This window comes from Haliotis rubra, unplaced genomic scaffold (genome assembly GCF_003918875.1).
Source record: "Haliotis rubra isolate DU_JTF1 unplaced genomic scaffold, ASM391887v1 Scf157, whole genome shotgun sequence".
In the NCBI taxonomy this organism is placed as follows: Eukaryota; Metazoa; Mollusca; class Gastropoda; order Lepetellida; family Haliotidae; genus Haliotis; species Haliotis rubra.
This window is the reverse complement of record NW_025765525.1, coordinates 1,274,308-1,301,916: the sequence shown is the minus strand read 5'-3', so window position 1 is coordinate 1,301,916 and position 27,609 is coordinate 1,274,308. Positions and strand designations below refer to the sequence as shown.

The 27,609-nt window shown below is 39.6% G+C and overlaps 1 protein-coding gene across 3 annotated transcripts in view; it reads right to left on the bottom strand.

The window, feature by feature from the left end:
• The window catches only part of LOC124271082 (protein FAM102A-like), a 74,788-nt gene that overhangs the window by 3,644 nt on the left and 43,535 nt on the right, over window positions 1-27,609 (bottom strand). The window contains exons 3-7 of one of the 3 annotated variants that reach the window (XM_046706151.1): window positions 18,000-18,190; window positions 16,410-16,564; window positions 13,549-13,708; window positions 11,396-11,458; window positions 4,473-4,533 (exon numbers count right to left, since the gene is read on the bottom strand). In XM_046706151.1, coding sequence (XP_046562107.1) covers window positions 4,473-4,533; window positions 11,396-11,458; window positions 13,549-13,708; window positions 16,410-16,564; window positions 18,000-18,190 — 630 coding nt within the window. The remainder of the gene's footprint in view (window positions 1-4,472; window positions 4,534-11,395; window positions 11,459-13,548; window positions 13,709-16,409; window positions 16,565-17,999; window positions 18,191-27,609) is intronic. The other 2 variants (XM_046706152.1, XM_046706153.1) reach the window with 2 other exon arrangements.

Below are 27,609 nucleotides of genomic sequence, written 5' to 3'. Positions count from 1 at the left end.
TTCTGATTACTGTGGATGTACAACATTCTGATTACTGTGGATGTACAACATTCTGATTATTCTGTACATTCTGATTACTGTTGATGTACAACAACATTCTGATTACTGTTGATGTACAACATTCTGATTACTGTTGATGTACAACATCTCTAATTACTGTGGATGTACAACATTCTGATTACTGTATGTGTTCTTGATTACTGTGGATGTACTTGTTGATGTAATAACATTCTGATTACTGTTGATGTACAACATTCTGATTACTGTTGATGTACAACATTCTGATTACTGTGGATGTACAACATTCTGATTACCGTGGATGTACAACATTCTGATTACCACTGTTGATGTAACATTCCTGATTACTGTTGATGTGCAACATTCTAATTACTGCTGATGTACAACATTCTGATTACTGTGGATGTACAACGTGCAATTGCTGTGGATGTACTGTTGATGTACAACATTCTGATTACTGTTGATGCGCAACATCCTGATTACTGCTGATATACAACATTCTGATTACTGTGGATGTACAACATTCTGATTACTGTTGATGTACAACATTCTGATTACATTGTTGATGTACAACATTCTGATTACTGTTGATGGTACATTCTGATTAATGCTGATGTACAGCATTCTGATTACTGTTGATGTACAACATTCTAATTAATGTTGATGCACAACATTCTGATCACTGCTGATGCACAACTTATCTCTGATTACTGCTGATGTACAACATCTCTGATTACTTGTTGGATGCAATACGCACACGAGATCACTGTTGATGCAATAAACATTCTGAGTCACTGGGTTACGTACAACGTTCTGATCGCCGATGTACAACATCCTGATTACCGCTGATGCACAACATCTCCGATCAATTGCTGATGCACAACATTCTAATTACTGCGCATGTACAACATCTCAGATTAACTGTGGGATGTAATAACATCTCTGATTAATACTGTGTACTATTGATGCACATACTACTGTTGATGTACAACATTCTGATTACTGTTGATGTACAACATTCTGATTACTGTTGATGTACAACATTCTGATTACTGTGGATGTACAACATTCTGATTACTGTTGATGTACAACATTCTGATTACTGTTGATGTACAACATTCTGATTACTGTTGATGTACAACATTCTGATTACTGTTGATGTACAACATTCTGATTTCACTGTTGATGTACAACATTCTAATTACTGTTGATGTTAAACATTCTACTACTGTGGATGTACAATCTTCTGATTACTGTTGATGTACAACATTCTGATTACTGTGGATGTACAACATTCTTGATTACTGTTGATGTACAACATTCTGATTACTGTTGATGTACAACATTCTGATTACTGTTGATGTACATTCTGATTACTGTTGATGTACAACATTCTAATTACTGTTGATGTACAACATTCTGATTACTGTTGATGTACAACATTCTGATTACTGTTGATGTACAACATTCTGATTACTGATGATGTGTACAACATTCTGATTACTGTTGATGCACAACACTTGTTGATTATTGTTGATGTACAACGTTCCTGATTGCTGTTGATGTATTAACATGCTGATTACTGTTGATGTACAACATTCTGATTACTGTTGATGTACAACATTCTGATTGCTGTTGATGTAGTCAACGTCTCTGATTACTGTTGATGTACAACATTCTTGATTACTGTTAGTGTACGGCATTCTAATTACTGTTGATGCAATAACGTTCACGGTTACTGTGGATTAACGACATTCTGGATTACTGTTGATGTACAACATTCTGATTACTGTTGATGTAATAACATTCTGATTACTGTTGATGTACAACATTCTGATTACTGTTGATGTACAACATTCTGATTACTGTTGATGTACAAACATTCTGATTACTGTTGATACAACATTCTAATTACTGTGGATGTACAACATTCTGATTACTGTGGATGTACAACATTCTGATTACTGTTGATGTAATAACATTCTGATTATCATTGTTGATGTACAACATTCTGATTACTGTTGATGTACAACATTCTGATTACTGTTGATGTACAACATTCTGATTACTGTTGATGTACAACATTCTGATTACTGTTGATGTACAACATTCTGATTACTGTTGATGTACAACATTCTGATTACTGTGGATGTATACAACATTCTGACAACTATTGATGTACAACATTCTGAATTAATGCTTGATGTACAACATTCTGATTACTGTTGATGTACAACATTCTGATTACTGTTGATGTACAACATTCTGATTACTGTTGATGTACAACATTCTGATTACTGTTGATGTACAACATTCTGATTACTGTTGATGTACAACATTCTGATTACTGTTGATGTACAACATTCTGATTATTCTGAGTGTAATATTTTTTGCTTCAAATCTGACCGTTATTGAGTACTAGTAACCTCTATCTCAATTGTCTGCCTGAATGACTACAGTGCAACATGTTCAAGTTAGCTTACTGACCCTTACTACTGATATATATGCCTGTTACCATAGTTACAAAGACAAAAGGGTGCAATAAATATATATGTAGAGAGTGTCACATCAGATTAAGCAGTACAATAACCACAGGTGCCCATCACCAACATTTAACAGCAAAGTATTATACCTCCACAAGGGGTCGGCGACCCAGAAGGTCACATCAGATGATGCCTTCCCCATACTGACACCCAAACATCATCTCCTGGTGATCCTCAGTACCATGACCCCCATCCCTGGTGACCCTCACAACCATGACCCCCTGGTATCCCTGGTGACCCCTCAGTACCATGACCCCATCCCTGGTGACCCTCAGTACCATGACCCCCATACCTGGTGAACCTCAGTACCATGACCCCCATCCCTGGTGACCCTCACAGCACCATGACCCCATCCCTGGTGAACCTCAGTACCATGACCCCATCCCTGGTGACCCTCACAACCATGACCCCATCCCTGGTGACCCTCAGTACCATGACCCCATCCCTGGTGACCCTCAGTACCATGACCCCATCCCTGGTGACCCTCAGTACCATGACCCCCATCCCTGGTGACCCTCAGTACCATGACTTCCATCCCTGGTGAATCTCACAACCATCCCCCATCCCCCTTGACCCTCAGTACCATGACCCCCATCCCTGGTGACCCTCACAACCATGACCCCATTCCTGGTGAACCCTCACAACCATGACCCCATCCCTGGTGACCCTCACAACCATGACCCCATCCCTGGTGACCCTCAGTACCATGACCCCCTCATCCCTGGTGACCCTCAGTACCATGACCCCATCGCCTGGTGACCTTCTCAACCATGACCCCATCCCATGGTGACCCTCAGTACCATGACCCCATCCCTGTGACCCTCAGTACCATGACCCCTATCCCTGGTGACCTCAGTACCATGACCCCATCCCTGGTGACCCTCAGTACCATGACCCCCATCCCTGGTGACCCTCAGTACCATGACCCCATCACCTCCAGGTGCACACCTTCACATCCATGACCCCCATCCATGATGACCCCACATCCATGACCCCATCCCTGGTGACCCTCAGTACCATGACCCTATCCTGGTGTGACCCCCCAACATCATTCCAAACATGGACCCTATACAACAGTACCATGACTCCATCCCATGGTGACCCTCCTGTTACCCCTTAATATTATGACTCTCTCATCTGATGTTGACTTCCCCTATCACAGCCCATACTCCAGGTCTAATCCAAATATGTTGCCCTTGCACCCCAATATCATGACCCCTGCCCCCTGGTGACCCCAGTATCACAACCTTGATCCCTCCCCCAACATTCCCCTGAACCACCCCCAACATAATGCCCCTGGTACCCCTCAACATAATGCCCCTGGTACCCCCAAACATAATGCCCCCTTGTACCCCCAACATAATGCCCCCCCCAACATGGGGCACCCCAACATAATGCCCCTGGTACTCTAACATAATGCCCCTGGTACCCCCAAACATAATGCCCCTGGTACCCCCCAACATAATGCCCCCCCTCAACATGCCCCTGGTACCCCTAATGCCCCAACCCTGGTCCCCTAACATAATGCCCCTTGGTACCCCCAACATAATGCCCCCCTGGTACCCCCAACATAATGCCCCTGGTACCCCAACATAATGCCCCTGGTACATAATGCCCTCCCCAACATAATGCCCCCTGGTACCCCTCAACATAATGCCCCTGGTACTGTGCCCCAACATAATGCCCCCTGGTACCCCCCTAACATAATGCCCCTTTGTACCCTAACATAATGCCCCTGGTACCCCCCAACATAATGCCCCTGGTACCCCCACATAATGCCCACTGGTACCCCAAACATAATGCCCCTGGTACTCTAAACATAATGCCCTGGTACCCCTGACATAATAAACCCCCATAATTTCCCCCAATTACAGGTGTAAGTAGTGCAGAAAGAGAAGAAAGTGGTATTACATGCTGACTCACTCTCCGCCGCTCCGCCTTCCACTCTAGCGATGACCCCGTGCTAGGAGTTCTGAAACAGTCAAACACTATGCTATAGTCAATCATCACCATTATATAATCTTGCCCAATAAAAGGCTTAATGTACTCAACCAAGGTAATTCTGTCTAGATGTTTTCTTCGGACAGCTCAGAGCCAAGATCATTACCATGATAGAATGTGTCTTGAGTTTTTCAACCGTAAATTCTTTTGTTACTTTCATTCATAAAATACGCGACACTGTAAGTACCACTCCAACTTGTTAAAAGTACAAGTTAAATGTACAACAAAACTGATTCAAGATTCATCAATAAACAAAACAAATATATTAAATAAAAAAATGTTATTAAAAGATCTAGCAACACCTTGAATAATTTTTTGAAAACTTTGAAATAATAATGCAATGATTTATAGTATTCTATAATTGAAACACAGAATTTGTCAAATATATGACTACACCCAATTTATTCCTTCATCAATGACAACAGCCTGCAATAGTGTCTGGACCAGACAAACCAGTGATTGATATCATGAGCAATGATTCATACCATTCGGGTATAATGACTTGCAATCTCCCCTAGTAACGGAGCCTGACCACCCAGTCCATTTGGTCACCTCACCACCATACATTGCAAGGGGTCATTGAAATGAATATTGAAAACGACCACATGACTCTTTACCAATATATACTACTCACACTTTGCTAAGGTTCACAACTTTATTACACGTAGATTCATAATATGAAATTGTATCCATTTAAAATTGGATAAACTATAATATAGTAAACCCTCTTTAGGCAAACAGCCACTTTAATCTAACCTTATGCACCTGATACATGAGTAACCATAAAATAGTTTTTATGGCACCAACCATTTTGCAAATTATGGAACAAGTCATTGAGAAGAGCACATCACCTGTCAATAGCAGGTATGGGTTCCACAAGATGAAATGACAAACTGAAACCTAGGGTCCATGCTTACAATAAGCTTAGATATTTAAACCAAATTAGACCCCACATCATAGTTTTCTGTTGAATCCATGATTTGATCCTAAGCAAAGTGTGAATAGTATACAAACCACATGCCATAAATATGGTGACACAAATGACAGATTTGCCATTTGTTGACTATATTATTTACTTTACTCCTTATAAAGTAAACCCTAAATGATTGTCATGCTCCAACTTGGCAAGGCATTCTTATGCTGTTATTCATGTCTTAGGTACTTCTTGAAAAGCCAGGCTTAACAGTTGCCATGGAAACTGAGCATGCTTCATGTCCAAAAATGCATGTGCATTCAGATGGAGAGTTTTTGTACAAGCAACAGATCAGTGCTGTGGCTTGATAAGGGATGCCCTGATCTTCAGTGAGCATATCCCCTTCTTATACTCTGGTATAGAAGACAGCATGCGGTGACCCACCCTCGGTACCAGTTCCAGGCCTACATGAACACCATGCCATGCCTGTCATGATGAGTGAGTGAGTGAGATGGGTCAGTCACCACAACAATATTTCAGTTACATCACGGTGTGCAAGCTTGACGTGGGAGGATACCCTCCAATGATGCACGTCCGAGACGTTTACGACGTTGCTGGTGAAACAAACAAGCATGTGTATTGTGCCCACACAAAAGTTCATCATACAAATTAATATATACCTGGAGCAAACTGTTCCCCTTCTTAATGTCATCAGTATATTACATCATAATAGGTGAGGTGAAATTGGGTTTAACGTCAGCGGCTTTTGAGAATATTTCGCTCATATGACGACGTGAATGCATGTGTATGTGCGGCTGCTTGTACTAGCCCAGACTAAAGCTAGTTTTATAGTGCTAGCCCACTGAGATACCATGCTGCAGTGAAGCATGAATACCCCACTCAGACACATTATACTGACTCCGAGCCGACCAGTCCTTGTTGTACCCTTTATGGCGAGCGCCAGGCAGGGACCAACAAGTACCATATTTTAACGTCTTTTTGGTATGACGCGGTCGGGGATCGAACCCTGCGACCTTCCGCTCTCCGGGTGGATGCTCTAACCACTACACCACGGAGGTGGTCCTTCTGGTAATACAGTAAGTGAGGTTTCAACAATATTTCAGCAATATCATATTAGGGAGCAACACAAATGGGCTTTTGACATAGTACACATAAGGTGAATGAAAATAAAATAATGTTTTCTACACACTAATGTCATCTTGTCAACGTTGCCATGTCAACAATTTCAGTGTTACCATGGTTACTCTGAGGTCCATAACTCCGAACTACTCCAGCTATCTGATGGTTCTTTCCACACAAGTTACATACTACTGCTACAAAAACTACTCTTTGCTAGGATGAAAAACTATTATTCAGGAAAAGAAAAAAAACCCCAGTCTAACTAGGTGTCTTATGTAAGCATTCAGTGGAACATAATGCCTCATTTAACATGTTTAAATAATTATAGTTCAGCTTTTTCCTTCAACTAGATTTGAGGCTATTCCTTCTTACAGCAAGACTGACTGAGTTTAGTTTTTACGCGCTTTTATCAATTTTCCAGCAATATCACATGCGGGGAATACCAGAAATGGGCTTAACACATTGTGCCCATGTGGGGAATCGAACCGGGTCTTCGGGCGTGACGAGCCAACGACTTTAGGCTACCCTCTACCGCCCCTTACAGCAAGAAGAACTCTCACATAGTTATATTGTTAATTATGTATTGTATAAATTGCTATCACTTGTTCAGATGGAGTGAGTGAGTGAGTGAGTTTGGTTTTATGCCGCTTTTAGCATTATTCCAGCAATATCACACCAGAAATTGGCTTCACACATTGTACCCATGTGGGGAATCGAACCCAGGTCTTCAGCATGACAACCACTAGGCTACCCCACCACCCCTTGTTCGGATGGAAGTAGAGTTAGTGAGTGAACTGGGTTTAATGCTACTTTTCATGGTATTTCACTTACATCACAACATCCCAGTTTACTGTGGGAGGAAAAACCAAAGGGATGGAGGTGTCGGCCATGTAACCACGAACACTGGTATGCCCAAGGGATACTACTCTGCAAATCCAACTGATCACCATGTAGAGGTGGAGGTGACTGTCACTCTCCATACAGGGGAGCAGTGTTGTAGCCGAAAGTGGTTAAATTACAGGGAAGTTACAGAAGCAAGCTTCAGAAGTTGTACGCATGTGGGGAATGGGGTAAAATACGTCTTCAGCCATTTAAATTCACACATTGTTACCAATGTTACTGTAAACTAGCAGTCAATGGAAAACGAGGCGTAATCAGTTCGTGATTGTTGAATATTTAAATTAAGCAAAAACCAGTTTGTTGCTACAACCAAATATGGATATTTAGAGAAACAAAATATATTATGCATTTTTCTGCCAACTACTACTTCGCAAATTTGATCCGTGAGTAGACACAATATATATGATTGTGAATTCTTTGAATAATGTGGACCAAAGTTATAATTATTGGTAACTGCCAGTTGTCTGTGGTCTGTGTTTGCCCAGTGATTAGACCATCCTTTGCGGAGGATCGACTTATGCGCCTAAACATACCATTTTGACACTGATCCCCAGAAGAGGTGTCAAGTTTGGGGAGATCGTCTTATCCATGGAGTCAGTCTTATAGCCGGTAATATACAGTATACATTGTCCAGGTATTACACAACTCACAAATGTGCGTCCAGTAAACACAAAATTAGAGAATTGATGCAGAAAACACAAATACTACGTCCGGAGAGATGGACACAATACCTACAGCACATCAAGGGTAGTTATCTGAGTCTGTTATTTCACCCATCAGCCATGACCACTGTCCACATGACCACTGATTTATTCCAGACTCTGGAGTAATTATCTGAATCTACATTACACCATTTCAATACTTTACAGAACCCCCATATTACCATCAAAGACCATGTAAAATGTAGGGCTGTAATATATGTACCGTTGACATGAAAACGTCCCGATCGCTGATCGAAAACCGGTATTTTGACTTGCATTCTGAAAACTTCAGAACACTTTCAGGTAAAACCTTTTCTCATTTGTTCTATTATCACATCAAAGATCTGGCCCTGATTTTGCTGTGTATTTGCTCTATAAACAAGCATTACCTCTCGTTAAGTAGTTTTTGTTTTGACTTATAGTTATGAGTACATGCTTTTATCTCAAATTTGTAAAATGTAATGGGGTCCCTGGACCCGCACTTTGTAAAAGGTAAAACCCTGGCTGTCACATTCTCCCTGAATGAACAGTTAAATCTGAGTTTTGGCATTAAAGTTTTACTAAAACTTAGTACAGAATTTGAGTGAAAAAGTTCGAGAAATCGTGGCCTGGTTTCAATTCCCCACATTTCTGGTGTCCTCCATGCTGAAATATTGTTAAAAGCAGCATAAAACCAAACTCACTCACTTATTCTCCATAGATGCCTCTGCAAGTCAGCAATTTTCCAAATTCCTGAACCAATTTCACTTATCTTTGCACTTCATTGGTGCCTATTAAGGTGCTGTTAATTGATGTAATAGACTAAAACACATCACACAAAAGAAGTGTAGATACATGTGCTGGCTCCAGATTCTGAATTAGGATTCTGGGCCTACATTTTCAAGCTCTCTTAACGCTAAGATAATCATAAGTTAATGTTAATGTATGGCACTTACGACTATCTTAGCGTAAGAGAGCTTCGAAAATCTAGGCCCTGCTATAGGATCTCCATGTGAAAGAAGTTGGGAACACACTGTCAGATGAGCACTGCAGGCTTCAAACTTGCTGGCCTATTAGTCCATGACTAGTAAAATTCGGCATGGGCTAGTGACATTTCCTTGTGGACAACCACTTGTGAGTGAGCGAGTGAGTGGTTTTACGCCGCTTTTAGCAATATTCCAGCATTATCACAGCGGGGGACACCAAATTTGGGCTTCACACATTGTACCCATGTGGGGAATTGAACCATGCCTTTTGCGTGACGAGCGAACTCTACTACTAGGCTATCCAACCGCCCCGATACTACCTAGAGAGCAACTCTGTTCAGGTTTCCTTGTAGACTACCAACTGTACAGTGATGTAGGTAGCAACTAAGTGAGTGAGTGAGTTTAATTTTACGCTGCACTCAGCAATATTCCAGCTATATGGCGGCAGTCTGTAAATAATCAAGCCTGGACCAGACAATCCAGTGATCAAGTGAGCATGAGCATCGCAATATTCCAGCTATATGGCGCGCAATTGGGAACCGATGACCATGTGTCAACCAAGTCAGCGAGCCTGACCACCCGATCCCGTTAGTCGCCTCTTAAGACAAGCATGGGTTACTGAAGGTTCATTCTAACCTGGACCTTCAGGGGTTGCTAGCAACTAAGAGGAAATATAAGATTATGTAACCTCAATGCAATTGAAAATGGATATCATTTTCTGATATTCTGTCAGAATAGTTTGACACTTCATATTCAAATGCCCCATTACATTTAATCAGCTCCTGCTGTTTAATGGTAAGAATACCTTATCTGGATTTGCGGAATATTTAGAAGAAGCAAGCAAAGAAACACACTGTTAGTATCATGATCATGTGACTTGTCAGTGGTGACATATTTCTATATCTAAATTATTATTATGCACAAAGGTCGATGACCTTAAAACTGAAACAAACTTCTATCTATCTAGTCTGTTCTACAGATAAGTGAACGGGCTATAATCAGCTTGAATAAATGGTTTATGACTTAAAAGGATGAAAGGAAATAGCAAAACAGTTCCTGCTATTGGTTCAGAGGGTTAGGGGGTTCAGGGTCTACAATGAGAATATGTATTTACAAGGTATGTAAAAAAACTAATGCAAAGAGACAATACTTAGTTTGTTTGTTGTCTATTACCCCACTCAGCAATATTCCAGCAATATGGCAGCAGTCAGTAAATATTCAAGTCTGGGTTAGACAATCCAGTAATCAACAGCATGAGTTTCGATCTACGCAATTGGGATACTATGACATACATATGTCAACCAAGTCAGCGAGCCTGACCACCTGATCCTGATAGTCGCCTCGATGCTGAAGACCAATTCTAACCTATAAGACATGAGGCCCTTTCTATGTTTACTGGTCCATAGGGTTATAGCCCATTAACAGCAAATTATCCCTTGAGGTCCAATCTCTACACCCTGGTCCCTCTTTTGGGTTATAACCCTCTCTCATCACAATTATCCCCTGGGGTCCAATCTCTACACCATGGTCCCTCTTTTGGGTCATAACCCTCTCTCATCACAATTATCCCCTGGGGTCCAATCTCTACACCATGGTCCCTCTTTTGGGTTACAACCCTTTCTCATGACAATTATCCCCTGGGGTCCAATCTCTACACCATGGTCCCTCTTTTGGGTTATAACCCTCTCTCATCACAATTATCCCCTGGGGTCCAATCTCTACACCATGGTCCCTCTTTTGGGTTACAACCCTTTCTCATCACAATTATCCCCTGGGGTCCAATCTCTACACCATGGTCCCTCTTTTGGGTTACAACCCTTTCTCATGACAATTATCCCATGGGGTCCAATCTCTACACCATGGTCCCTCTTTTGGGTTATAACCCTCTCTCATCATTATTATCCCCTGGGGTCCAATCTCTACACCATGGTCTTTCTCTTGGGTTATAACCCTCTCTCGTCACAATTATCCCTGGGGGTCCAATCTCTACACCATGGTCTTTTTCTTGGGTTATAACCCAATCTCAGCAAAACATGACAGTGAAAATGAAAATTTAGTATTGTAAAGCAAATGATTTGGGTAGAATTATTCTGATGATCGTGATGTATGATTTCACAGCATACATGGAACTGACAAGCAGAATAAAACCTTCACCAGTGCAGGAGAGGATAGGGCATGGCAAGAATTCGCCCAAAAAACAAAATATAAAATTACAGGAAGTTACAACGCTGAAATTTCGGAGTAGACGCTGTGTCTGGAAGATGCATTGTTGGAAGGCTGAAGAGGAACATAGCACATTTGACTTAACTGTCACCATGGTTACTGACTAAACAATACAACAAAATGAAACAGAGTTATATTAAATATATATATATATATATAAAATAATAAACATGTATGAACTTAAATGCTTAAAATTAATACACAAATAATTTGTCACAAAATCAAAAGTCTGTCTGTAATATTGTGAAATGGTTGATATTTAGATTGACAGATCTAAGACGACCCATATAACAACTGATTTCATGTGGTCCCATCTTGAAACAGAGTTCCATATTCGAAATCTCTGACTTCAAAACCGACAGACATGTAAACAAATGTTTCAAGTCTACTGTGGTAAGCTACAGGCATCTACTTGCAGTTACTATGGCAACCAGGCTGATAAATTATCTACAAGAGGTCAGAATCCATTAAATTCACAAAAATCACCCTGAATATAGTAATTAATTAAAAAGAAATTCATCTAAACTTCTTAGAGCTGTATGACATATTGTATGCATATCAAAGGCTAAACTATAATCATATAGATTCAAGATTTTTTATTTCGGTATTATGGGCCAAATGGCCTATTGTACAATTGCAATAACATTATTTTTTTTAATCTCTTAGTCACATGATTTACAGGAAATATGTTTGAGGAAAACATGTTTCAAGTACAAGGCAACAGATTCAATGGTGTTTATATTTGTTGAGTTCAAAATTGATAACAAAATTTGCTTACTAGGTTGTACATTATATAGCCATGTTAGGTATTTCTCCCGAATATGATTATATTTTGGGCAAACAAAGAATACATGGTAGTCATCTCAATTTCAAGTAATTCACAATTTTTACATACTATATCCACAATATTGCCATCACATGATTTTAATCTACGATATCCATAATCTTTAAAACATGTAATGAAATTCTGAATTTACATAAACTTCTTAAAGATTTATCATTTATGTTTAACAGGTAGTACTCAAGTTGTAACACAGATTTAACACTTGCATATACTGTCAGATATCTGGATGAAGAAATATTATCATACCAATCCTGTGCACGTATATCAAATAAACGTTGTTGTAGATTATGTAAAAATAGTCCCCAACATCTTGGCAAAAATATACAAACTTCTTAGAGCTGTATGACATATTATACGCATAACAAGGCCTAAATTATAATCATATGTAAAGTAATCATAAAGTTAGTAAGGACTTAGTTCTTGCAGTTACTTTAGTTTTCTTGAGTTATACATTTTAGAAATGGTTGATGGATTGAATGACCCAAAAATATACACAGTATAAAATACATCTATATAAGATGATCCACGTTTCATATTTCTGGGGTCAGTGAATATACACTACTAACTTTTGATTGGGTATTTTTACTCAAGAAATACTGTGAAGGTGAAGCATCATTTTATACTACTCAACTTTTCAGAAGGGTATTTTTATTCAAGAAATAGTGAAAGTGAAACATCTTATACTACTCAATATTTTTTAATGGGGATAATTTTTAAACTTTTCATGAATCACAAACTGATTCTCACATGTTAAATATTATACATTTCTTTTCATATCCAGCTAATTCGCCACCGAAAAATAGCGAAAGCCTTACACAGATGAATGCCCCACACACCCCACAAATGGTGCCTCACAGACATGTTTTGTAAATCAGGCCCCGATTTCTCGAAACAAACTTAAGTTCTTACTCAAATTTCAAACTGAGTTTGACAATTTGAAACAGCTGAATTTTGAACTCAGCTGCATTTTTTTAATAAACAAGCCCAAAATACTTAAGTATTCTATTCACCAAACTCAAGTTGTCTACTATGTTTGAGTTTAATATCGATTTCAGTTCATTTTGGGAAATGCATTTTCTCAAATTTGAGTAAAAATTTGAACTTAAGTCAAAACTCAGACTTAAGTTCGTTTCGAGAAATCGGGGCCTGAACCTCAAACAGAATCTCTGTAATATTATTCTCTGTTTCTCAGTATCAACAAAGACCGTAAATTCGTTTATAATATAATTTTTCAGCCTGGTTGTATGGGTGCCAGCACTCACAGACTGACAACAGAGGGCACTACAAGCAGACTACGCACCTGACGTGAGTGCTAGAGATCTCGTTGCCGGCGCTCGACTGCCTACTGTGCGTGAGAGAGCCGTACCCTGAACCCCGTGAATGCTGGCTTGCATAACTCGAACTCCGCGAGTGGCCCTTCTCAAACTCCTTCTCGCGAACAAATTCTGGGTCGGATTGATCTACAAATAACATTTCTTGGTTAAGGATTACCTGTCATGTTAAACATGCATTGTAACATATTTTCTAACCTTTTCAAAGACAATACATTTTAATTGTCTAACAATGTGTAATATTGCACCCATGAGTTGAGATATGAATACATGACACATTTTATGGATAAGAACTTGTTTTTATTCTTTTCACGACGTTTCAGAGCTAATTCTTGCTCCTTCATCAGGTGAACGCTGAGTCAGTGTACAGAGAGTGAGTGAGTGAGTTTAATTTTACGCCGCTTTTAGCAATATTCCAGCAATATCACGGCGGGGGACACCAGAAATGGACTTAACACATTGCGCCCAGTGGGGAATCGAACCCGGGTTTTCGATGTGACGAGCGAACGCCTTAACCACTAGGCTACCCCACCGCCCCTGTACAGAGAGAATATATACAGATAAAACATGTTTACACAATGCAAGGTGGGAGAATGTACAAAAATAACAATATAATTAAGCCAATGATATTGGATTAATGTACAAAGATAACAATGTATTGTAATCCATTGAAGTTGTTATCCATAAATCGTGTCATGCACCCATGTTCATCCAACTTCTAAATGGTTTTCAAAACCTTCATGAGTTGGCAGTTCAATAAAGAAATAATTGAGTCTGGACCAAAGACAGCGTGGACAGACATCAACAGCTACACCGCAGTAGCTTGTAAATGAGAATTTGAAAGAAACAAACCAGTGGTTGATGTCTGAGCACAGGTCAGTTACCATCTTGAACCAATTATTGCTAATTGCTAACTCCCACAACAATCATGTTGAAGTAGGTTACCTAAGTTTTACTTTCCTGACAAGAGCAAAAAATACCTTATAATACAATATTATTTGTTGTTAATAAACTCTCAGACATTGAGGATGGCTGTCATTTTATGTGGAGGTACAAATTCATGGTTTTGGGTAAGTTGGATGGGAAGGTTTGGATGAGCGCATATATTTCGGCAAAAACGTTTGGGTGGGTATGTCTAGGGGGTCATGTTTGGATGGGTTTGTTAAGTGAGTGAGTGAGTGAGTGAGTGAGTGAGTGAGTGGAGTGAGTGAGTGAGTGAGTGAGTGAGTTTAGTTTTACGCTGCACTCAGCAATATTCCAGCTATATGGCAGCGGTCTGTAAATAATCGAGTCTGGACCAGACAATCCAGTGATCTACAGCATGAGCATCGATCTGCGCAATTGGGAACCGATGACATGTGTCAACCAAGTCAGCGAAACTGACCACCCAATCCCGTTAGTCGCCTCTTACGACAAGCATAGTCGCCTTTTATGGCAAGCACATGGGTTGCTGAAGACCTATTCTACCCCGGATCTTCACGGGTGGTTTGTTAAGAAAAGTCTTACTGTGGATTTGATGTTTATATGTGAGTGTGTTTGTGGGGTCTTGTTTGGATGGGTTTGTTTGGGTGGATATGTCTTGCTGTGGATGATTTTGGTAGATATACAGTACAACCAGAAATTATTGAGAATTTAAAGATTGTAATGTGAATATTAGCAGAATATAACTCCAGATTCAAAGACAGGTGAACAGTTAGTATTTTGTCAAGTCACCATGGGCAGCAATGAAGGCTTCAATGCGTCGGGGCATACTACTGATCAAAGAAGTTAGAAAGTCGTGGTCCATGCTGTCCCAATATCGGACCACCTCTTCTTTCATTTCAGCAATATTTGTCAGATTTTTCTTATTGACACTTTCCTTCATAAGTCCCCAAACATTTTCTATTGGATTTAGGTCAGGGCTATAGCTTGGCCAATCTAATAATGTCATATTTTGGGTCCGAAACCAGGCCTGTGAATGCTTTGAACGATGTTTTGGGTCGTTGTCCTGCTGGAAAATCCAAAAATTTCCATAGAACATGTGAGCAGATGGAAGTAAATGTCCCTCGAGAATATCTGTGTACCGCTCACTGTTCATATTCCCTTCAAATACACAGAGGGGCGTTGCCCCTAACACAGATATTCCACCCCACACGTTAAATACTTTTCTGCCAACCCATTGCATGCAGTTCAGTTCTAATTGTCTCCTTACAGACAGCCACAGTTCCTCTATCAATCATATCCAGCCTTAAGTTTTCTAAACTCCTTCGTTTGTTTTTAGAAACAAGAATACCAAGCTGCCTCCTGTCACCGACAGTCAATTTTCTGGGCCTAACTGCGCCTCCCTGGTGCTCAATGCCATATCCATTTGCAATATTTTTCAAAACACGATAAACAGTGGACAAAGGGATGCCTGTTCTACTTGAAATCACTTTAGCTGATTTGATGTCCTTGTTATAATACTCTAAAATCAACTTCCTCTTCTCTAAATCATCCATACTGAGGATCACTGAAAATGTCGTCTGCTTGCAAGTAAACAAAGTGGGATAACTCTTCACAAACTAATGAAAAAGGATTGACGGAGTTGTCCCTCTTGAATGAAACCAAGCACTTGATAGCTGGTCAAGTCCGTTTATACTAGAAATCCAATTAAACATATTCCTAAAATTCTCAATAATTTCTGGTGATACTACATGTGGGTGAGTTTGTTTGGATGGGTTCTCTTGGGTTTATATTTGGTCACTTGATGTTTGGGTAGGTGGAGGTTTGAGTGGGAATGTGTGAATGTGGGAATGTGGGAATGATGGCCATATCTCTGGGGTTCATATTTGGTTGACTTCAGGACACAGACCTCTGGTAATTGTACTGGATTTTTCTTTCCGTGGTAGACTTCCAAAGCCACTGCTGTTGGAGGCCAGACTGCCCTCACTGCACTCGTCTCCAAGGCGGCCCTCGGCTGACTGTCCCTCCTTGCTCTCCGGCACATTAAGGCTTTCTTTGATAGGCCTGGCAAAACATCCAAAGCATGAGGGGTGCTTCTAGCATCAGATAAAACTGGTGGCTATCTCGTGGCTGTATCATAATAATTAATATTTCTTGTCATGCAATGTATTTACTGAAGCAGTCATAAAATATAACACAGCATTCCCTGTACCATCACAGGAGTTGATGTTGGAAGTATTCGTAAAATCATTGTCAAAGTGTACAGGGGGATTCATTATTCTGCTTCAATTCATTTCATTGTATTAAAACAAACAGTTTTCACTCTGCTAGTCCTAATACTAGCCTAAATCCCTTTAGTCTGCTGGTCATGAGACTAATAAAAGTCCAATAATCTGCAAGTCTTGTAAATCCTAGATGTGTTAATCTCAAGCTGAATAAAGAGTCTCTGAATCTCTAAATGTGCCTGTGTTCTCCCATAAAGCTGGGAACATGTTTTCAGGGGCTAAGTGTTAGTCTAAGATAGCGTGTGATTTCACAAGCCTGGGGAGTCAACTCTGCATAGTGAAAGGCAAAGCATCAGACAACAGTCTTCTTCTCCTTGAGGCACTTCGGAGTTTATTCTAAAAATATACTATCAACGCATCAGGCACTTATCTGAGACTCCAAACTAAGTACCCTTTACAGGCAGATAGGGAAAAATAATCTCTTATTTTGTTGAGCACTGGGATTTCTTAGAGTTAAAAAGGAGATATTTTACCAAAATATTCTCAGAATTACCTTAGATGCAATAACTGAAGACTAAACTAATCCTCTGTCTCTGTAATGAATATTGGCCATGTTATCAATGAAGTCCATCATGCTACAAGGCCTATATCTGTTGACTATATACGAACACAAACAGAAGTTTGCGAGGTTTTTACATCAAATCTGTGAATTTTTAGTGACACTTGTTGCAGACTCTGGACACAACGAATGAACAAGACTACACCATCCATCACGGAATTCGTTTTGGGTAAATGAAGTTTGTGATATTGGATTGGTTTGGTGATTACAGCAAAGTACAGGAAAGAACATATTATAAAGTACTTTCATAAGTAAAATAATGTTTGGATAATAATTTGTATGGCTTACATTCTGAAACAGAGTCATAAATCTAACCAAATTCAAAATGGAGATATTAATATTGATAGCATGATGAATGTTATACCATTTATGAGTGAGTGAGCGAGTGAGTTTAGTTTTACGCTGCACTCAGCAATATTCCAGCTATATGGCGGCGGTCTGGAAATAATCGAGTTTGGACCAACAGTGATAAACAGCATGAGCATCAATCTACGCAATTGGGAACCGATAACATGTGTCAACCAAGTCTGCGAGCCTGACCACCCGATCCCGTTAGTCGCCTCTTATGACAAGCATGGGTTACTGAAGATCAATATTATATTCTAACCCGGATCTTCACGGGTCTATACCATTCATGATGGAAAACAGTCCTTACACTTTAAAGACAGGATCGCCAGATATGAGTAGCATCTCGATGGAGACAGTCAGTGTGGAGTTATCTACCCTGTGTTTGTCATCATAACCTTCCAACAGGAAGCGTCGAGTCTGCTGCCCAGACCCTGCAAACTCGGCTAGATTCAGGTCCACGAAGCCCAGCTTCTGGTGGGATCTGCCACCTCGGACCTCCTGAAAACACAGAAAACATTACTGTCATGTATATAATCAGATATATAGGGACGATAAACTCTACACAGTAAACCTTCTCGTAGCCCACTAACCCTAACACTAACCTTGAGCCTCTCTTGATACAAGAAAGACTGACCATTTTACTTTTCATTCCTGAAATTGTTGTTACTTTGTATATATACTACTCAAAATAATTTAAGGGACACCATCATGGTTTAATTACATCAATGTATGTGAACACTAAACATGAAATGTTCACTGACTGTAATCTCCCTCACCATATACTGTCATCTAAAATACAACACAGCTTTAGATACAAAACCAAATACACAGGCAGGGCTCCAGATAATTTTTCAACATCAAGAGTATGTACTCCTTATTTTTTCAATATAGGAGTACTGGAAAAACTTAAGAGTACATTTTGAGTACTGAATGGAATTTAATGGCGTATCAGTAATCCTGTGTTTCGTTTCATATATGCACCACAACATTGCTACTCTTGTGTAAACAGGTCAATAAACAATAAAACAATACTCTTTCAGATAAATACTGTCTGTAAATGATTCCAAGACCATACACCATTGCTGTGGTGCGTATGTGCTAAGTTTTCTAAATTATTTCCTACCGTATCGTGCATATTTTTTATCCGTACATACGCCGATACGGCCCTTATCTAGAGCCCTGCACAGGTGAAGGCACAGACACAGACGCATGCATGCAGAGAGACACACACACGCACATACACACACATACACACTCACAAACACAAGCACACACCTACAAATGTAAAATATATGTTTTCATCTGATGATTTCACCCAAAATAGGCAATGACATGATCTTCAGTGAAACTACCAAACTAAACACTCAGGGATCATGGATATTTTGGGGATATTTAATTAAACTGTGGGCTTGGTCAAAGAGTATCCCCCCAAATATCTATGATCCCTAACTTTTGGGATTCAATATACTCCACAGAGAATGTCGATCCCGCATCTTTTAGTCCATGCAATCACAACAAAACAAGGCCAATTTCGCAAAGCGATCTTAGCACTAAGACGATTGACATTATCCTTCCAAAAACTACAATCAACAGACTCACAACATGCCTAGTTGGACAGAGTCCTGGCAATCTGCCTTCAATTTTAATCTGACAAGGGGAGATAACTGCTGAAAGTTATGACAAGTTCTTTCGATCTGCTTGCCCTCTATCGACTGATTCTCGATCAATGCCAGTACGTGATGACCATCCATTGTTGTGTTGACTGACAACACAAATCAATGTCCCTTACTGGAAACCCGTCGTGTGTAACACCTGATCTTCACGGTGAACTATCAATATGTCCGCTGCACACAAAATTTCTCGGCTAATCCATGACAAACGACTGAGATAAAACAGGAGGAACTTTCAAATACTTTTCTAAATATGATCAATATTTTGGCTGCAAACTCAATTTCTCTCTCACTCTATCACATTAATGAAAGAAAATCGAAAACAACACGCCACTAAATGAATTCATTCAATGTAATAAAACACTTTTTTCTGATGTTAACATCGAGTTCTACAGCACATCCAGAAATGGAGCCACAACACTGTAGCTTACCTAGATGTGCAATCAACACTCTAAAACGTTGACAAAGACAACCACTTTGCTGACAGACAGACAGACAATGCTAATGCTAATTTTGCTAATGCTAATATTTATATTTTGTGCCTAGAATCCAACGTGATGCTGTTCTCTGGCGTTACATTATTACCCTGACGGAATTGTACTTTCGAAGCTGCTACTGAGCGAAGCGCTAAGCGCGCGACCGTGTAGGTCCGTACTTCGGCTTTTCAGGTACCCATTTGAACAGATGGGTGGACTGAGTGCAATGTGGACGAAGTGCCTTGCCCAGGGACACAACACAGTATGAGACCCAGGTCACAAATTTTGGTGTCTCCAAATCATTGCTGTATTCTAATATTTTCTGCATAAATACGGAGGATATAAAAGCACTAAAATTTATGACTTATTAATTTGACGCATAAAATAGTCCAGTTCCCTAAATCTGGTAATTTCAAAGGTGACAAGTTTACAAATACGCACCTTGAGAAAATTTACAGGCTTGGTCAAACAAATTGGCAAACAAACTTGTGCACTAAATGGAACACAAATTGCAAGAATGATCAAGTCAAATTATACTGAGGGAAACAAATAAGGGAACACATGAAAATCAAGTACTTGTTTATTTATGTCCAGGCTTCATCACAAGCATTGTATGCTACCGTGGGTGCAAATCTGAGAATAAACATAGGAATACAGTGATGAAGTCATGTTTCCTGATTTCCTTCCCTTGGTATATTATGTCCATAATTAGAAAAGAACAAAGCACACACATATTGAACCTTACAATGAACAACCCATTTACAAAATTTCATTAGTAGGGAAAAGTGCTGCACAATATAACTGGTTTACCGGTATTTACCGGTTCAGACACGAAAATGATACGTATTGCGATACGCTGATCGAAAACCGGTATTTTGACATGCATTTCGGAAAACTTTGTTACACTCGGAAATCTTCGGATATTTCCGTTTTTTAAGTTGTTCCTTTCCTTTTTTGTATTTGTGCCAAATATTATTTACATTTGTTTTTAGTCATGATTAAATGTTTTTATTAAATCTTAATCAAGCATAGTGATTTTGTTGTGTTTTTGCTTTATAATCAAGCATTAACTCGATTATACGTAGTTTTTTGTTGAAAAAAACTTCTTGCAATATATTGCAATATATGCTTCGGCATCGCAATATATCGCAATATGAAAATTCTCTGCAATACCCATCCCTAGTAGGGAACCATTTGCTGGCATTATCAATTGGTTCACCCTCAGCCCGGTTCACGTTTTTTTCTGTAAAAGTGATCTGAAAATGCCAGGTAATCCGGATAGCATGGTATTAATTGTATCCCACTAAACTGTGATATGCCTTTCATACTGTATGTACTGCAATGGGTTTTTTTTTGTGTTTCAGTATATTGGGTAGAAACTATGTATTGAATACTGCTATTATTTGTATATTTTAACCTAAAATCCACACAGAAATTAATTTGCAAAAAATATTTCCCCATGATAATGTAATGGCAAAATGGTGGTAAAGAACAAACTGAGTAATATTTACTCTAGTGATTGATTGACAAACATATACACTTATATTCCAACAAACAGCAATATATATTTTCCGAATACAGTACTACATGACTGAAACAAAAATGTTACTTATGGCTTAAAAGTGTATTTTTTATATCATATTTTAATATAGCCTACTATGTTTTAAAATTCTGTCATAACCTTTTTATGGTGGCCAATGCTTTTTACTAAGGCAGCATTGTTTATATATTTGTAAATGTGTTGGGTGAGATAACAGTAAATAATCTCTCTCTCTCTCTCTCTCTCTCTCTCCCTCTCTCTCTCTCTCTCTCTCTCTCTCTCCCTCTCTCTCTCTCTCTCTCTCCCTCTCTCTCTCTCTCTCCCTCTCTCCTCTCTCTCTCTCTCTCTCTCTCTCTCTCTCTCTCTCTCTCTCTCTCCCTCTCTCTCTGTCTCTCTCTCTCGACTCCCCCTCTCTCTCTCTCCAACACTATAATGGCTTTGCAGTAGAGCAACATTGATCAATTATAATACATGGCTCATCTTTTCCCACAAAAGCTTTGAGGACTCTTCCCTTTGTGTATATGCATAAACCCTGATAAGATCTTAGTATCGACAGATTGTGTAGCCAACTGTGCAAAAGATGGCCTTGACGAAGCTACCTCCCTGAAGACTATTTATCAGTGGCTCATTATATGAATGAAACAACACAGAGCTGGGTGGGGTGTTTGATCACAAGAGAACATCCAGAAGCTCTATCAATCAAGATTACACCTTTATGCTTGGTGATTAATTATGTGTGGACCAGACAACCAGTGATTGATATTACGAGCAATATTCCATGACACCATGACACCCAGCATGACGACCAGAATAGCGAGGCCATGGCATTGTGTGTGTATGTGTATGTGCGGCTGCTTGTACTAGCCCATTCTGAAGCTGGTTTTATAGTGCTAGGACACTGAGATACCATGCCGCAGTTAAGCATGAATACCCCACTCAGACACATTATGCTGACTCCCAGTCGACCAGTCCTTGTTGTACCCATTAATGCCGAGCGCCAGGCAGGGACCAACAAGTACCATATTTTAACGTCTTTTGGTATGACGCGGTCGGGGACCGAGCCTGCGACCTTCCGCTCTCCGGGCGGAAGCTCTAACCACTACACCACGGAGGCGGTCGAGTGAGTGAGTGAGTGAGTGAGTGAGAGTGAGTGAGAGAAAGTGAGTGAGAAAGTGAGTGAGTGTTGATTAACACTGCAGTCAGCAATATTCCAGCCACAACAACCAGGTTCACTATTATTACCAAAGATCCCAGTGAGGGTGGAGGTTGGCTTTGAGAACGTCATTAAACAGATTGTAAATAATTTATTGTCTTCACTGTCATCATATCAGTATAAAAATACATCTATTGTCCATTGTGTCACAGCAGGTCCTATATCACACTAGAGTAACTGCCTAACAATTAGTGTTGGGAATCGGAAACCAAATCCACTATCGATTTTTTGAGGACTTGTGGTGAACGATTATTGATTATAATAAAAATATATACATTTTCAATGTAACTAATACTGTCATGCAATGAAATGCACGCATGCAAGCAAGACACTGGAATTGTACTTTAACAATAAAAGTGGTTAAAATTTTACAATGTGCATAACTTTATGCTGCAGAGTGCATGTTTGTTTGTGAATATTCATCAAATTTAATGGTTAGTTTACTTCATTCAAGTGTTATACCAAAACAACAAAATTCTGATTAATCGACAATTCTTTTTAATCTTTCTTTCGATAGATTTTCGATTATTTTCGATCATCGGAACACCACTACTAACAATCACATACATTGCTGCCACAGATTAAATGTCTTCTACTTCAACACCAACTGATACAATATCGTGTGAAAACATGCTTGTGTATGTGACCTATTTTATCATTTTGTGAAACAGTCCGACTTCCCTGGTAAATAGTTCCTTCATTAGGCTGTTGAGGAAACACTGCTCTCAATTCCCAAGCAATGTGCTGTACAGAGCAAAGTATGGCCATGACTGTATGTCAATGGTGTAATTGTATCCTGCATGGTTCACAGGCACAACACTGAGCCCCAAGTGTAAAGGTTTTGTGTTCTAAAGAAGGTGTTGATCTGATAACATTAATGAGTCCTGAACAAGAGAAAGATTTATAAGGTTTGTTGTTTTTTATATACAGCACTCTGCAATATTCCAGCTGTATGCAGGTTGTCTGTAAATAATAGAGTTTGGACCAGACAATCCAGTTATCATCACAGGGAGAGCAACAGGATAATCTATTTTCAGCTGAAAACTTAATATTGTGTCATCGAATTGGGTGGGGAGTGGGTGTTTCAGAATTATCAATTTGAAATAAAATTGGCGGAAATCCACGGATCAGCGGAAAATTGCCATCCCTGTCATCATGAGATCGATCTATGCAATTGGGATACGATGACATGTGTCACCACCCCAACCAGCTAGTCGCCTCTGAAGACCAATTCTAACCCCAGATCTTCACAGGTCCTGATAACATGAATAAGTCACTCAAACAATGAACCTTTCATAAGGACAAGTGACTGTGCTAGACTACAGGCCTCAATCTGTAGATTTCTGAAGGAGCTCTTGAAATTCATTCTTCTTTGTCAACAAGGACTGCATGATATAACTGGTACTCTGTGAATAAATAAACCTCCTCAGCAGGCAGCAGGTGCTTGTTCTTGAAAGCCATGGCTGACCGAGTGTATCAGAGTATTACAAGCACTGCAGCCACTGACCCACCGGCCCACCGCTAGGCTTTGACAATGCCTATTGTAAATATAGGTTTGCTAAAGGAAACAAAATGTCGGGGACTTAGTTGAATGTTAAGGCATTAGCAGTTGGTGTAAGACTCTTTGTGAAACACGCCCTAGAGCCCCAAATATGACACTCACACCTTTGTGTGACAAGACGAAAGACCTGTAAGTGAGTGAAACTGAATGTTTAACATTGCTACCAGCATTCTCACAACTGTATCTTAGCAGTGAGCAATCTTGAAGCTTTATCTTGGCAGCTAGTAATCTGTTTGCTTGATCAGCTGAGAACTATAGAAGCATAGTACTATATAGTCTTAGGTTCAATATTGTTACAATTCTTTACAAGTCTGACACAAGGAGACTTTGTTATTCTGGAAATAGCTTCAGAGTGAGAGAAACTAAATTTTTAACATTGCAACCACTACTCTTACAGCTTTATTTTGGCAGCTAATAATCTTTGCTATAATTTGTTGGTTCAACTGAGAACTATATATCCATAGTATGGTCTTAGGTGCAATAATGTTACATGTCCTTATGAGTTTAACACAAAGAGACTTTGTTATTCTGGAAATAGCTTCAGACAAGGAAATACCTTATAAGAGGAAATACCTTATAAGTGATTACAAGTGAGCAATCTAAAGATTAAAAGTGTCGCAGTTATTGAAATAGAATGTTAATAACAGTGTCTTGATGTGCTGTTTTCTTTGATCTGCCCACACATAAGACAGGGGTCCGAGGGGTTCATGACACAGAGGTCAGTAGAGGTCATCACACAGAGGTCAGAGGAGGTCATAACACAGAGGTCAGAGGGGTTCATCACACAGAGGTCAGAGGAGGTCATAAAACCTCCCTAAAAAATTAACATTCTGTCAACATGACCAGTTTCTGCTGACAATAAATGAGTCCAGCGGTAAAACTTGTAGCTCATCATGCTCAAGGCCCCAGTTTGAATCCTATCATGGATACTTGAACCCTAACATAGCCTATGTCTGGTGCCCCCACTGTGTTATTGTTTAACAATCTCTCTCTTTCTCCCCCCCCCAAAACATACACTGGAACCTGTAGGTTAATGATGCAGTTTGTGGAGGTCCGGCAGAGTAACCTGTGAGGTACCTGCATTAGGATTTCACAACAAAACACCTGTCAGACTAGATTATCTGCTGAAAAACTACATCACTTACTCAGTACTTACAAAATTATCATACTTCCCCATTTCTGGTGTCCCCCACCATGATATTGCTGGAATATTGCTAAAAGTGGCATAAAATTAAACTCACACACTCTTGCAAATCAGGCTATTTTTACACCGATATTTAAAAAAAAAAGAATCTATTGATCATACCCTTCTGCATCTATGAATTCAGTTGTGAAATAATTTTGAAAAGCACAAAATCTTTTGTATAATATTCATATTATCAAATCATTTCATGCTGCGTCAGCAAATTGTGGGTGATCCGCACAAAGACATACTTTGTTATTTCAAATAACATCCGATATTAAAAAATCATCAAGTTTGCAACAATGCCGTTATTTTGAACCTTTGGAAATAAATACAAAATATCACTGTGAGTCATGTCGCATTTGAATTCAAAGTCACACAGGACACACCCTTGATTGCTGTAGAGGAACAGCTGCCTACACTCAGAGTCAGGGTATCAGAGGAGACCAGGGGCACTGTAGTTAGTCAGCTGACCCCCTCTCTGTCCCCCCTTCCGTACACCCACGCATGACCACGTGATCATTGCAAGCTGTTTGCTGAATACAAGTTTGGCATCAACTTTCTAAACTGAACATGTCTTATTGGGGGAAAACCCAACAGTTGAAAAATTATCTTCACAAATAGAATTTAAAAAGCCAAGAGACATGAAATTGCAGTAATCCAAATAGACTTGCATGGGCCTCAACTTCCTGACTATTTTAGACTTGCATGGGCCTCAACTTGCTAATTATTTTAGACTTGCATGGGCCTCAACTTGCTAACTATTTTAGACTTGCATGGACCTCAACTTGCTAATTATTTTAGACTTGCATGGGCCTCGACTTGCTAATTATTTTAGATTTGCTTGGGCCTCGACTTGCTAATTATTTTAGACTTGCTTGGGATTCATCTTGGTGAAGTAGTTATAATTTACCAAAACTAACTTGTGCCAAAGACAGAATGATATCTGCCTATCACTGAATACACTAATTAACTTGTAGTAAAATATGTTGGATTCCTTTACACTTTTTAAAATAATTACCTCAGAGTTACTTCTATAATAATTATCCCCAATAGATAACCAATTAGCTAGGTACTTATCAATCTCTATGATCAACATTGACGGCCAACCCTAGTTCATATAGTGTAGTAAAGGGCAGACTTGCACATTAGTCTCTCAGTAAACATTAAGTTCAAATGATAATTTCTAAAAAATAAATAACAGACTGGGGTCCTTCTGCTTATCTAGACTTGCCTCTTTGAAGGATAGAATTACTATACACCATGGGCTCAGGGCTCATTCACTACAGCCTTGAAGCAAGGCTAAGCAATGGGTTGCTTACTCAGAAGCTGTATCAAGGATACAAACACATCTGAACATTTATAACTTTCAAGTCCAGGGAAAGTACATGATTATTTTTCAAAATACCACCCTTTTCATGCTATTGTCCCCAGACAAGCAGGAGTGGTGGTCAGTGTCGGATGCAAGGTGATAGATGGTGTGGAAACATCCATGGAATTCCCATGTCTATTGTCACCATGTCAGCAGGAGGATGGGTTTCGCAGGAACAGGTCTCACTCTAGCTGAATGACCCCGTACCCCACAGCTTGGGGTGGTGAGTCACAACATTAATATTGTCTACTTTTTATATTTGGATAGGCTTTGAATTGAAACTATTGTAATATTTTTTATTTCATAACATTTCTAAAATATTTTAAACAAGGGGCTGTGGGAAGTTCTTTTTCTTGTAGACTTGCCAAAGAAAATTGAAGACTTGCTGGGAATTTACTTATTTCTGTTTGGGTTTTTTGGGGGTTATGTTGAGGTTTTGGGGTCTGTGTGAGACGCTGTTAGCTCTCCAGCATGGTCTGGGAAATCTAGTTCAGCGGTATTGGAAACAACGCAACAGATTTTCAGATAGATTTATTGTGGAAGTTTGAAGAGGGCAGGAATTGAAAGTGATGCAGGATCACACCGAAGGCCAAGGATCATAACTTGAGAATTCACAGACTCAAACTTTAGCAGTAGATCCTGGTCAAAAGAAGGAAGGCAACTCTCCTGCCGATCATGTGACCAGCAGATCCTGGTCAGATTTAGGGATACACACTATACCCATTCATAAAGAGCCATAGCGAAGAAACAAGAAATTGAAAACAAAACACACAAAAAACACAAGGACTTGTGATAAATAAGATCTGTCCAACTGTGTCTTACAGTAAAATGAAAACACACAGAACATTTTATCTGCACAGTCAGTAAGAAATGATGAAGAATATAAAGATGATTCTATGTAA